The sequence below is a fragment of the Poromitra crassiceps genome, assembly GCF_964638095.1.
Source record: "Poromitra crassiceps genome assembly, chromosome: 5".
Taxonomy (NCBI): domain Eukaryota; kingdom Metazoa; phylum Chordata; class Actinopteri; order Beryciformes; family Melamphaidae; genus Poromitra; species Poromitra crassiceps.
Genome location: NC_139642.1, coordinates 63,858,097 through 63,871,662, shown reverse-complemented (window position 1 = coordinate 63,871,662; position 13,566 = coordinate 63,858,097). Strand labels below are relative to the sequence as shown.

The 13,566-nt window shown below is 45.9% G+C and overlaps 1 protein-coding gene across 4 annotated transcripts in view; it reads left to right on the top strand.

Moving 5' to 3' along the window:
* The window catches only part of nlk2 (nemo-like kinase, type 2), a gene marked incomplete at its 5' end in the record, with an annotated part of 44,970 nt that extends 31,688 nt beyond the window's left edge, over positions 1 to 13,282 (top strand). For all 4 annotated transcript variants that reach the window (XM_083637459.1, XM_083637458.1, XM_083637456.1 and 1 more), the window contains 4 exons: positions 3,885 to 3,971; positions 5,919 to 6,117; positions 11,496 to 11,589; positions 13,203 to 13,282. In XM_083637459.1, coding sequence (XP_083493585.1) covers positions 3,885 to 3,971; positions 5,919 to 6,117; positions 11,496 to 11,589; positions 13,203 to 13,257 — 435 coding nt within the window. In that variant the 3' untranslated portion in view covers positions 13,258 to 13,282. The remainder of the gene's footprint in view (positions 1 to 3,884; positions 3,972 to 5,918; positions 6,118 to 11,495; positions 11,590 to 13,202) is intronic.
* Between the last annotated feature and the right edge of the window lie 284 nt (positions 13,283 to 13,566).

Sequence of the window (13,566 nt, the reverse complement as noted above, 5' to 3'; positions counted from 1 at the left end):
GAAGTCATGGGTGGACACATAAGTCACGCGTCATTTTGTCCAATTTAATCAATCAAAACACGGTTTTGCACCAAAGTCATGCGTGAACACAGTGAGATCATGCGTGCACACATTGAGATCTCGCCTGAACACAAACTTGGCAGGTGCTCTACTGGGGACCAAACGGAGTGCCGAATCCTACTACTGTAATTGGCACCGTGTGGCACCTCCAACATTTTCCAAAATACTGCTCAGGGATCTGGCATGAGTTTGGTGCAACCAACAAAGAAGAAAGAAAAAAATCCCGCGGAGTCATCATCACTGATGATATCACTGTGACGACATCGCTCACTGATGACATAATCACCGATGACATCACAATTGTTTAAGTGACATCCATTGAGGCAGGAGGTCACAGTCATGACGTCAATCCGAGAGGACTTCCTTAATATTTAGAGTATCATCTTTCTCCACTTACGTTCAATATTTATTAGGGTTACTAGGTGGAGGTCTAGGGAGAGACTGACTTTTCACATCCGGGGTGAAGGGTAACGCTTGTCCATACGGCTTCCAGGTCACCTGGGTCAGATAATGTTAGAAAAGAGGTGGACCGCCGGACTGCGATGACCTATGACCTATGATGACCTATGCAGTCGGCTGGGTGATAAGACACCTGGGATTGTTTGGAATGCACCTGGAACTGTCGGCAGCAGGGCAACTGGCCGTTTGTTTTTCAATTCAATTTCAATTCAATTGTTTATTTCGACGGGACAGTGCAAAATTAATGAACACAAAAACCATGAGGCAGATACAGTCACCTGGAACATAATAAGGGTGTAAAAATTGCCGGATTTAGCACAAGGCTAATTTCCATCCATTGTCCCCTGTGTGGTCAATGATGGGACACATACGCACCTGAAAAGACGTACTGAGGACATCGTTAGTGGATGCTATTTGGAGCTACTGGTGGCTAACGTGAGCGGGGAGAGGCTAGCTACTAGCAACAAGTCACAGTGGACATTCTGACAGACCCTTTGATAACTTTGGATGCAATAACAAGATACCGGATCTTCAACACACATCATCGTTTTGGGAACGGTTTTCCAAACCCTTATGAACAATAAAGCCAACAGCAAAGTGAGCTAGTCAAGCCGAACGTCTGGACCAGAATGCAGAGGGGATGGCCACCACGTGTCGTGCCAGAGCTGGCACTCGCTAGATCACACAGCGGGGAGGAAAACTTGAAGAACCTGCTAAACCCATTTTTCTTCCATGGAGGCAAAGAAATTTGGCGACCACCCAGACGAAGAGAGAAATGATTAAACCAGGGTCAATATTTATGGAATTTGAGCAATAATGTTGGCATGAGATTCAACAGTTGTGGCAATAAGGTGAGAGATTATAGAGCCATAGCTGGATCTACAGGTTTTGAGAGGAATGTTGGAGAAAATTATGTCCTGAAGTCTGCACGGGCTGACCCTCTCCTCCTCCAATCAACAGCCACGCCACCTGTGCTTCTGGGTTAAACCAGGTACGAAGAGCACAGAGTGTATAGACCAAAAATCTAATTTAAAATTAGGGATGCCAAGGTTTCAGAGGTTTTTTGTCTTTGTAAGATTGACATTTTGAGACGTGGCCATTTCTTATTCCAGATCAATTTTGTGATCAGTTTATGTAATTTATCACAGTGACCAGCGGGAGGTGATAAAGGTAGCATGGAGCAACAACAACAAAAATCATGTGAGGCAGGATATTCATCTTTATAATGGAAGCTCGAGCTTGAAATGAATTGGAGGTGACCAGCGCTCCAAGTCTGACTCCACCTGCCTCGAGATAGAGTGAAAAAATAAAATAAAATGCTTGTAGAGTCGGAAAGATTTCAATACCCAAGTATTAAAATTTCTGGACCACTGGCATATTTGCAGGTGGTGTGGGTAATCTCATGGCATTGTTCAGTGGAAGAAGACCAGATTCAGCCCAGTTGATTTTGTATCCAGATAAATTAACAGAATTATCAAAAATAGACAAAAGTTGTGAGGTTGAATTTGGAGCATCTCCTAAAAAAACCTAAAATATCGTCAGCATATAAAGAGAGATGAAATGGTCAGTATTGTGTGATGTAATAGGCGTATGAGGATATTGACGGATAGCCTGGGCCAGAGGCTCCAGAGAAATGCTGAATAGTAAAGGGAGGAAGCAGCCTTGTCTAGACTAGAGGATCTAGAGATAGGAAATTGGGCGGAGCATAATAGCATAGAAAAATTGCATTAATATTAACTCTGATATTAAATCGGGGAATAGGCTTTGGGCATTTCAGGACCTTCAGGCTCATTATAATCTCCCTGGCACTTTGTTCTTTTTTTATTTGCAACTTCGTAGTGCTTGTGCTCATATGGTGTCCCTCGGGGTGAAGAATTAAAAAGCCATCTCATACACAAAATCTGTACATCGAAGACCACCAAGGGCTTGGGTTCTAGTCTTTATACTTTTATCACCAAGGCCGCAGAAAAACCATTGCAAGTCAGTGTCAGCTGGAGTAGAGATCTTTCCATTTCATCTTATATAATCAATTGGGATATGGTGTGGATTAATATCATATTATCTTCCAGAAACCCCGCGGCATATTAGATTGTTAACGATTAGAATGGCTCCACGATCTGCCTTTCCAGACAGATCGTGAGTATCGTGCTACATGCAGTGCACATTCTATCAGTTGCATTTCTATGTCTGAAAGACGCCTCCAAAGTCCCCCCCCCCCCATTTTACTTGGCAAAGAAAGTGTGAGTAGCATGGAGGACAACACACGACAACACGGGGAATTGGTTTGACTTGTGATTGTGAACACACACACACAGTTAACGTAGCAGGCTGGCATCTTCGAACGATTGAAAGAATAATAATAATTAGCCTCCGTCAGCGGCCAACGTTGTGTTGCCTCCACAGTTCAGACTTAATTTTTCATTACAGCATTGGTTATCGCTATGTGATAGCAGTTCCCTCGCTGTGGCAAGAAACCCAGTCCAGTGGTGATGGGAGTTGCAGTAACGTTAGCTCCTTATTTGCGTTTGGCTTGTTAATGACGCATTTTGCGTGGCCCGGGCTTGGTCTGTTGCAGTTGACATGTTGGCAGCCTATTTCTCCATTAAGCCAAGCGGCTCTAGCTCTGTCTTCCTGCCTCCCCCTCTGCCTGCCTGCCTCCCCCTCTGCCTGCCTGCTTCCCCCTCTGCCTGCCTGCTTCCCCCTCTGCCTGCTGCTTCCCCCTCTGCCTGCCTGCTTCCCCCTCTGCCTGCCTGCCTCCCCCTCTCTCCCCCTCTGCCTGCCTGCCTCCCCCTCTGCCTGCCTGCCTCCCCCTCTGCCTGCCTGCCTCCCCCTCTGCCTGCCTGCCTCCCCCTCTGTCTGCCTGCCTCCCCCTCTGCCTGCCTGCCTCCCCCTCTGCCTCCCCCTCTGTCTGCCTGCCTCCCCCTCTGCCTGCCTGCCTCCCCCTCTGCCTGCCTGCCTCCCCCTCTGCCTGCCTGCCTCCCCCTCTGCCTGCCTGCCTCCCCCTCTGCCTGCCTGCCTCCCTGAGTTTAAGGAGCTGTATCAGGCCACCACCAAACTAGTTTTCACTTAACGTTAGTGAGCGCGTCATGGCAACTCATTACCTATGTTTTTCATTGCTCCAGAGCATAGAGTGAAGTAACAGAGACACAGAGGCTGCTGCCAGCTGCATCAGTGCCAAAATAGCACATTTATTAATTTATTATACTTATTATATATATTTATATATCTATTAAGATGAATTAAAATCATTAAAATGAATGAATTACTTCCTCCATGCATGTCGGATACATCAGAAGACGAAGATGATAAAAGGTAGAAGAAGATAGTGATGATAACCAATGGTGTATTGTTTCCTTTGTGTGCAGCCATCCCTCCCTGTTCTGTATACGCTGTCAAGCCAAGCCACTCATGAAGCTGTCCACCTCCTCTGCAGGATGCTGGTGTTTGATCCGGTGAGTGGTGCTGCCATTCATTTACTTTAGCATTAGCCTAAGCTTAGTTAAACGTTCTTCATGAGCGTAACACAGTTAGTGACATTAATGTATAATAATACATTAATGTCATTAATTACATTCATGTTAATGTAATCTCTGTCATGACTGGCTCATGGCATTTGAAGATCCATAACAATTAAAAAGTTATATTGGGCATTGTATACAATATTTTGTTTAGACCTTTGGACCAAAGCAATTTAGAGCAATTTCCCATCACTGAAAACACACAGTAGAGGCATCCAGGGGCTAAGGTGCATACGATGTACCCACAACATCTTTGTTGCATGTCATCCCTATCTTTCCCCTCTCTATTGTAAGCTGTTGTGTCAAATAACGCAAAGATGGCAACAACAACAATAATTAGAATAGGTCAAATATACAGCCATTTTTTTGTAGAAATGTTGAAATTCCAAATTACATATTTCACAGCCATGTGCAGTTGTGTGGCCTGTTATTTAGATTTTTTTAGAATTAGTGGGTAGTGACCCACACTACTCTGCCTCTGATTGGTTAGTCTCCTTGCGTTCCATGCAAATGAAAAATGTAGGTGCAAATGACAATAATGTCAGCCAGCTAAAAAACCTCAAGCACACTGATTCACTAGCAAATTAGAAAATTTGCACTTGTGTGGACTCCTTCAAAAGGTTTCAAGGCATATAGACACTGCGGAGCGCGTCATCATTCAGAAACCACGCCCAACACGGGGGAAAACACAAAGGACCACTATCGTGCCAACTTCTAGCAAAACAAACCGTGGCTAAACGAGCGAACAAAGGAACTCTCGTCAGATACAGATAGTTTTGCAGATATCTAGGAGGAATTGGCTAGTGTCAAATAATGAGACATTGTGTGCGTTTACTTCATTCATTTGAACTGCAAAGGAGACATGAGCTGATCACAACGTTTGTCTGCTGACTTTCTGCTTCCTGAAACCCCCCCCCAATCCTGGCGTTCTCCTATGTCACGTGTTGCACACAAAGATCTTATATACGGAAGATGAACACTCCAACTTACTTCATTGACAGCTAGATCCACATTTTTCAAAACTGGTTTCTAATGATAAATAATTTGTGTGGCAATCTGATTTTTGGTGAGGGAAATAAATCCAAATGGATTGTGCATACTGGAGACAAATGCCAGAATAATTTAATGCCAGATGTAAATGTAATCTACCTGAATCATATCTAGACGCACATTTTTATACATAGTGCTTGCACAGAAATGCAGATTCAACATTAATTTTAATAGCCATAGTGAGTAATTAGATTACAAACGAGCAATAGCAAATAGCAGTATCTTTTTTTGTCAATAAAGTTTTTATTTAGTCACACACACATAGACAGTATAATCACTTTCACTTATAAGGCATTCCAAGGCTTCTGATAGATAAACATCTTCTTCGAGAAAATAATAATATATATTACGTATATTATCTACGTATACATACACACACACATATTCACATATACAAAAAAGAAGCGATAATAATAGTATAGCCACAGTACAGTGTCCCAGCCATGCTATGGGCAAAAAAGCGGTCCCATGCCCTCTTGAAATCGTCACCTTTATGATCGACTCTAGCTAACGTGTTCATATGATACTATTTCTAACATGAATTCTACCCTTTTTTTATCTGGATCTACTTTTCCAGCAAATAGCAGTATCTTGAGGCCATTCAGGCTACTGTGACAATAGCTTCTAAGCAATGTAGCTATAAGCTAACAGTAGCTACAGAGAAGCATATGGAAATGATTTTGAATGTCAGGGTTTATTAGTTAAACTTCAATTTTTTGTTATCACTTTAACTCCCACCCCCCACTCAAGCCCAGTTTCTAGTCTTACTCTTAGGTACATTGTTGTAACATTGTTTCATGCATGTGTATGACGTGTATCTCTGGTCTCCAGTCAAAGCGGATAGCAGCAAAGGATGCCCTGGCTCACCCTTATCTGGACGAGGGTCGTCTGCGCTACCACACATGCATGTGCACATGCTGCTACACCACCTCCTCTGGCCGGGTTTACACAAGCCACTTTGAGCCCGTCACCAACCCCAAGTTTGATGACGGCTTTGAGAAGAACCTGAACTCTGTACGACAGGTCAAAGGTGAGTTCATCCTATTATCCTAGGTGAGGTACTGTTGGCCAGCAGGAGGCAGAGTGTGTGATTTGCTACTCTTGAGTAAGTTTAGCCCAATCTCTCTTAAAGTCTTAAAGAACTAATTATTTCGCATTTGAAACTGGCTCCGAATGCTCCTTTACCTTAGTGCAGGATACCATAGGTCATTTAGATTGAAGCATTGTGTTGGTATTTCAGGGACCACCCTAGACTGGATCTCAAGTTGACTAAAAGGAAATTCCTTACGTCTCCTCATAGTCCTTGATCACGTGGTGTGCTGCAAGGGTCAATTCTTGGACCAGTATTATTCCCCCTGTATGTTCTCCCTCTAGGTCACTTAATCAGGTGGCATAGCATCTCCTTCATTGATCCAGCTGTACTCTTCAGTCAAACTGAACTATACTGTGCTATACAAATAAACTTGACTAAATGAGGTGACCTGTCCGTGTGGCTGTGGTGGATGCCAGATGTCATGGACTAGATGTGCCAAAAGGTTGCTGCATTTCAATTCAAACAAAATCACATCCTTGTGACAAACATTTAGCCTAATTCAACCTGCCCTTGGTCCAACATATTAAGTCTGTTTCCAACAACTTGGAAGTCCTTTTTGACCACGGGCTTAACTTTGAGACAGTAATTAACTTTGAGACAGTAAAACGTTTGTTCAGTCATGCTTTTTTCATCTCAGGAACATAAAAAAAGGATCTGTCTTAAATTGTTAGTGATACAGAGAGGATTAGACATGATTCCAGTGTGTTCAAAATGCTGCATCAGGGCTTTCAACCAAACGTAAGAAACAGGACTATTAGCTCCCCCATTTTAGTGTATCTTCACTGGTTGCAAGAGTTTACAGATTGTTTTTAAGGCTTTGCATGGCCTGGCCCCTAGCTCTCTTTCAAGACCTACGATTCCAGGATGCAGCCAAGCTAGTCAGACAGGGCCTGCTCCTGTACCAGGTTCAGACAGGGTCTGCTCCTGTACCAGGTTCAGACAGGGTCTGCTCCTGTACCAGGTTCAGACAGGGTCTGCTCCTGTACCAGCTTCAAGTCAGACAGGGCCTGCTCCTGTACCAGGTTCAGACAGGGTCTGCTCCTGTACCAGGTTCAGACAGGGTCTGCTCCTGTACCAGGTTCAGACAGGGTCTGCTCCTGTACCAGGTTCAGACAGGGCCTGCTCCTGTACCAGGTTCAGACAGGGCCTGCTCCTGTACCAGGTTCAGACAGGGGCTGCTCCTGTACCAGGTTCAGACAGGGCCTGCTCCTGTACCAGGTTCAGACAGGGCCTGCTCCTGTACCAGGTTCAGACAGGGTCTGCTCCTGTACCAGGTTCAGACAGGGTCTGCTCCTGTACCAGGTTCAGACAGACAGGGCCTGCTCCTGTACCAGGTTCAGACAGGGCCTGCTCCTGTAGCAGGTTCAGACAGGGCCTGCTCCTGTAGCAGGTTCAAGACAGACAGGGTCTGCTCCTGTACCAGGTTCAGACAGACAGGGCCTGCTCCTGTACCAGGTTCAGACAGGGTCTGCTCCTGTACCAGGTTCAGACAGGGCCTGCTCCTGTAGCAGGTTCAGACAGGCAGGGTCTGCTCCTGTACCAGGTTCAGACAGACAGGGCCTGCTCCTGTACCAGGTTCAGACAGGGCCTGCTCCTGTACCAGGTTCAGACAGGGCCTGCTCCTGTACCAGGTTCAAGACAGACAGGGTCTGCTCCTGTACCAGGTTCAGACAGGGTCTGCTCCTGTACCAGGTTCAGACAGGGCCTGCTCCTGTAGCAGGTTCAGACAGGGCCTGCTCCTGTACCAGGTTCAAGACAGACAGGGTCTGCTCCTGTACCAGGTTCAGACAGACAGGGCCTGCTCCTGTACCAGGTTCAGACAGGGTCTGCTCCTGTACCAGGTTCAGACAGGGCCTGCTCCTGTAGCAGGTTCAGACAGACAGGGTCTGCTCCTGTACCAGGTTCAGACAGGGCCTGCTCCTGTACCAGGTTCAGACAGGGTCTGCTCCTGTACCAGGTTCAGACAGGGCCTGCTCCTGTACCAGGTTCAGACAGACAGGGTCTGCTCCTGTACCAGGTTCAGACAGGGCCTGCTCCTGTACCAGGTTCAGACAGGGCCTGCTCCTGTAGCAGGTTCAGACAGGGTCTGCTTCTGTACCAGGTTCAGACAGGGTCTGCTCCTGTACCAGGTTCAGACAGGGCCTGCTCCTGTACCAGGTTCAGACAGGGCCTGCTCCTGTAGCAGGTTCAAGTCAGACAGGGCCTGCTCCTGTACCAGGTTCAGACAGGGTCTGCTCCTGTACCAGGTTCAGACAGGGTCTGCTCCTGTACCAGGTTCAGACAGGGCCTGCTCCTGTAGCAGGTTCAAGTCAGACAGGGCCTGCTCCTGTACCAGGTTCAAGACTAAAGGTGAGCAGGCTTTTTATGCCTCCGCCAGCGATAGCCAGGCCGGGGAGGCATTATGTTTTGGGTTGTCTGTCCGTCTGTCCGATGTTCGTTAACGCGATATCTGAGGAAGGCCTTGACAGAATTCAAATCAAATTTGCCTCAAACGTTCACTTGGACTCAAGAATGAACTGATTACATTTTGGTGGTCAAACATCAAAGTTCAAGGTCACTGTGACCTCACAAACGCCATTTCCAAGCTCGTTAACGTGATAACTGAGGAACGCCTTGACGGAATTTCATCAAATTTGCCTCAAACGTCGACTTGGACTCGAGGATGAACTGATTACATTTTGGTGGTCAAAGTTCAATGTCACTGTGACCTCACGAACGCCATTTCGAAGCTCGTTAGCTCGTTAACACGATATCTCTCAGGAACGCCTTGACAGAATTTCTTCCAATTGGCCTCAAACGTCCACTTGGACTCGAGGGTAAATTCATTAGATTTTGGTGGTCAAAGTCACTGTGATCTCACGAATGCCATTTCCAAGCTCGTTGATGCAATATCTCATTAAGGCATTGATGGAATTTCTTCACATTTGGCTCAAAGGTCTTGACACACATGGATGTCGTCTGCTCACTTGTTGGTGGAGGTGCGGTCGTTCTAGTTCTGTCATGACTTGCCTGAGGAACTCGGACAGGAAAAGTCAGATCATCTTTTAGATCACAATCAGAAATCTTACTTTACTTATGAAGGCCTTTCTGGTGATCTTTGGATTTTGTTCCTGTTTTACCCATATTTGTTTTGTTTGGTTATAACTTATTTTATTTTAGTTTGATTGATTTTATCATTGGTAATGTTGTCAGGATATTGACTTTGATACCGATTTACCGGCTTTCCTGCTGGTTTTCTGATTAAAAAGCATTCCATCTGCTTTGAAGTCCTCCCGGATTAACATACTTTTTTATGTTTACGTTTTGTTAAGCCCTCCTCACTCCAAGCATCTTATCTCTAGGTCTGTGTGTTTGTTTGATGGCTGTATCAGGGCCCCCACTACGAGGATTAGAGAGGCATGGCAGGAGGAACTCGGTGAAATTATATGGGACAAGAGTTTGTCTATAGTCCAACTCTGCTCAATTAACAGCAGACACCAGCTGATTCAATTTAAAGTTGCTCAGAATGCTCACAGTCTTCATTACTCCAAGCACAGGTTGCACAAGATTTATCCTTAGTGTCTCACCACTATGTGCTAGGTGTCAGGTCTCAGAGGGCACACTGTCTGATGCTTTTTGGTTCTGCCCCTCACTATCCCGATTCTGGGCCAAAATATTTGACTGGTACTCCAAGTCCTACAAAATAACCCTACAGCCGGAGGCAGAACTTCCAATCTTCGGCTTCCTCTCTGAACTTCACTACAGCTGTGCAACGATCTCTGACACTGGGGACAACTGTTGCCAAAAGACTCATTCTGAAGGAATGGAAGTCCTCTTCACCTTCTTTTCAGGTGTGGCTGAAGGACATGATTCCTGTAATACAGATGGAGAGACTCAGGTCCCTGAGAACCAACTCGTTCAAAAGGTTCTCAACTGTCTGGGACCCGTTTTTGGCACTTTGATGAGGTTAAGAATGATAAGTGACTGAGGTTAGGCGTGGTGTCTCGTGGAACCCTTGCGTGGGTTCTCATGCGCATTGTCTCTTGCAAACACATAAGCACCTTGTGCGGCTGGTAGCACCAAGTTGTAACGATGAATGTCAATGATGTATGTTTTTTTTCTTTTCTTTCTTTTCCTGTGTCTGAGCCTGTTTGTCTTGTTTGTATGTTCTATAAAAAATAGGGGAGGGGAAACGCATCTCAGAAGCAGCGCTTCACGGAAGCGTAGAGCAGCCGGTGTGGTCAGTCTCCCCTCTTGACGAGGACGTGAGACGTTGCTTCAGCATTGCTTTGTTGTTTACAGTGTTTGCCAGATATAATGGTGCAAAATGCTCACGAGCCGAGTAACTATATAGACCAAATCACCGTGACGTCACCATGTAAACAAATTTACTTCCGGGTACCACTTGGGAAAGGCGGCAGGTTTAAATGTGCGTGTTGTCATATAAATGCTGTCAAACCCTCTCCTTGTTTTCGGCCGACTACTTTCAATTTAAATGGTTAAACGGTTGGTAAACATGCTTGTCCGACGTATCTAGCCTTTCTTCTGTGTTTGTTTTATGTAGTGTTAGCTAGCTACTAAAGTTTGTTTGTCTGTCAAACTCGCTGTTTTTTTACGTTACAGACAGAGTAACCTCGCGTCACCAGGCTCTTCTCGGCGAGAAAGAGCCTGGTACAGACAGAGCTGCTGACGCCACGTCAATTTAATTTAGCTTCAAGTCTACTCTAGTCTGGTCCAACAGGTAAATTAGCTAGTCTGGTCTCCACTAACGTTAGTGAAAGTGTTGTTATGAATGATATTAAACAACAACACAACACGGACGAACCATTTTTGTCTTCTTTGTCTGTTTTTGTCTTCAACACGTCAGTTTGTGCCGTTCACCGCCATTATAATGTGTGGACCCAGGGGTACCCGGAAGTAAATGTAAACATCCCGGTGATTTGGTCTATAGAGTTTCCTCTAGGATTCTTTTCACCAGCGGTGGCAAAGGGTTTTGTTCTACCTCGGCCGTGCTCGTGTAGCACGCCGGGGGTCAGAGTGAATTATCAATATCTGGTCATTATTCCAGGGAAATCGTCTCTTTTTGAAAGAGCGCGCCTGTGTGAGCATGCAAATGCTGCTACACTGCTCCCACTCCTGTGATTGGCCGGGAGGGTTGAGTCAATAACGTCCTCATGTGTCATTCCAAGAGAGGGGGGGGGTAGCGGGAGAGTGAAAGTGAAACTTATTGTGCTAATTAAATATAATATATCTTCACCTGCTAAGGTTCCAGTTTTTCCAGTGAGAGGTCATCAGTTCATCTAACTTTCCTGTTGGTCTGTCTCACTTCCTCTCAGAGATCATCCACCAGTTCATCTTGGAACAGCAGAAGGGGAGTCGAGTGCCGCTCTGCATTAACCCTCAGTCAGCTGCTTTCAAAAGCTTCATCAGGTGAGAGGCAGTCTGGGTAATCTCTGCATTAACCCTCAGTCAGCTGCTTTCAAAAGCTTCATCAGGTGAGAGGCAGTCTGGGTAATCTCTGCATTAACCCTCAGTCAGCTGCTTTCAAAAGCTTTATCAGGTGAGAGGCAGTCTGGGTAATCTCTGCATTAACCCCCAGTCAGCTGCTTTCAAAAGCTTCATCAGGTGAGAGGCAGTCTGGGTAATCTCTGCATTAACCTTCAGTCAGTTGCTTTCAAAAGCTTCATCAGCTTCATAAGCTAATGTAATAACTAATGTAATTTTTTTTCACTTCCATCCACTGAGCCTCCCCTGAAACTGCTTGGAGCCCCCTGGGGAGGGCCGCCTCCCACATTGATCACCTCTGCTAGGCTATAAATAGTACATTTTAATCTTGTCAGTTGAAATAATTAATGGGCGTCAGTTGTCGGTCAGGAATTCTTCTTCCCGCCATCCCTAGTTTCCTATTTGTTTGTGACTCATTTTTTTCAGCTTGAAGGTCTGACCCATTGCATTTTTTCTTGTACCTGAAGGGCCATTACGTTGCATTTTTTCGCAGATGTGTGCATGAAAAATAAAATTCTACACCTTGAGGACGCCGGCGTCTGTGGCCGATATTATGAAACTAGAAGATCTAAGTCATCAATTTATGATGTCATGCTAGCTTGTCGGTTTCGGGAAGGGGCAAAATTATGGGAAACATCTGAAATTTGGGTCGCGACTTACGGGAAAAACATGGCTCGTGAGGCTAGACCAGTTGAGAACCACTGCTTTAAAGGATAAGCACAGTGTTTTTGAACACTGCTTTAAAGGATAAGCACAGTGTTTTTGAACACTGCTTTAAAGGATAAGCACAGTGTTTTTGAACACTGCTTTAAAGGATAAGCACAGTGTTTTTGAACACTGCTTTAAAGGATAAGCACAGTGTTTTTGAACACTGCTTTAAAGGATAAGCACAGTGTTTTTGAACGCATTACTTACCGTCAACAAATCCTATGAAAAGGGAGGGGAGGGTTCTGAGGGGAAGAGCAAGGAGAGGAGCTAGTAAAAAAAAGAAGGAAAAGCGACAACTCTGCCGAACCGCAACCCAGCTGGCCCACGTGTGGCTAGCTGGCCCGCGTGTGGCTAGCTGGCCCGCGTGTGGCTAGCTGGCCCGCGTGTGGCTAGCTGGCCCGCGTGTGGCTAGCTGGCCCACATGTGGCTAGCTGGCCCGCGTGTGGCTATTTGTTTATATCATTATGTCTCAGGGAAATCTCCAGGCAGCACATGTTAAATCTAGCTTCAGGATTGCTTACAGGAGGCGTGGCCAAACTTCGGCCACATACAGAAAAATATAAGGAGTCGCGGGCCAAACAATATTAAGCACTGCAATACTACATTTCAGTGAAGCGGCCTTCATCTGGTATTCGCTTTTGGTTTAAAATGGAAAGACGGATCATACTTTAGTACCCTAATCCGTTGTGTATAATATGTAATGTATATATTTCTTTCCTTCAAAATTCATGACGGTTCACTTAAAACGGACCGTAGTTTGGCCACCACCGGCATACAGGGTCTGACTTAGCTTATTGCAGGTTTAAGATGCACTTTTTCTCATTCAACAGCTCCACAGTGGCCCAGCCCTCTGAAATGCCTCCATCTCCACTGGTGTGGGAATAACTGCTGCTGTGACCGGCAAACCCTCCAACTCCTTCAACTCTTTTAACTCCTCCTTCAACTCCTTCCCTGACTGACGAGCTGCTAGACTGGGAACAAGAAACCCCCTCGTCACCCCCCCCCCCCCCCCCCCCTCGTCGCCCCCCCTCCTCGTCACCCCCCCCCTCCCCCTCCTGGATATGCGTAGCATTTCACTGGAGACACCCCCCCCCCCTCCTCCTGGATATGCGTAGCATTTCACTGGAGACACCCCCCCCCCTCCTCGTCACCCCCCCCCCCCCTCCTGGATATGCGTAGCATTTCACTGGAGAC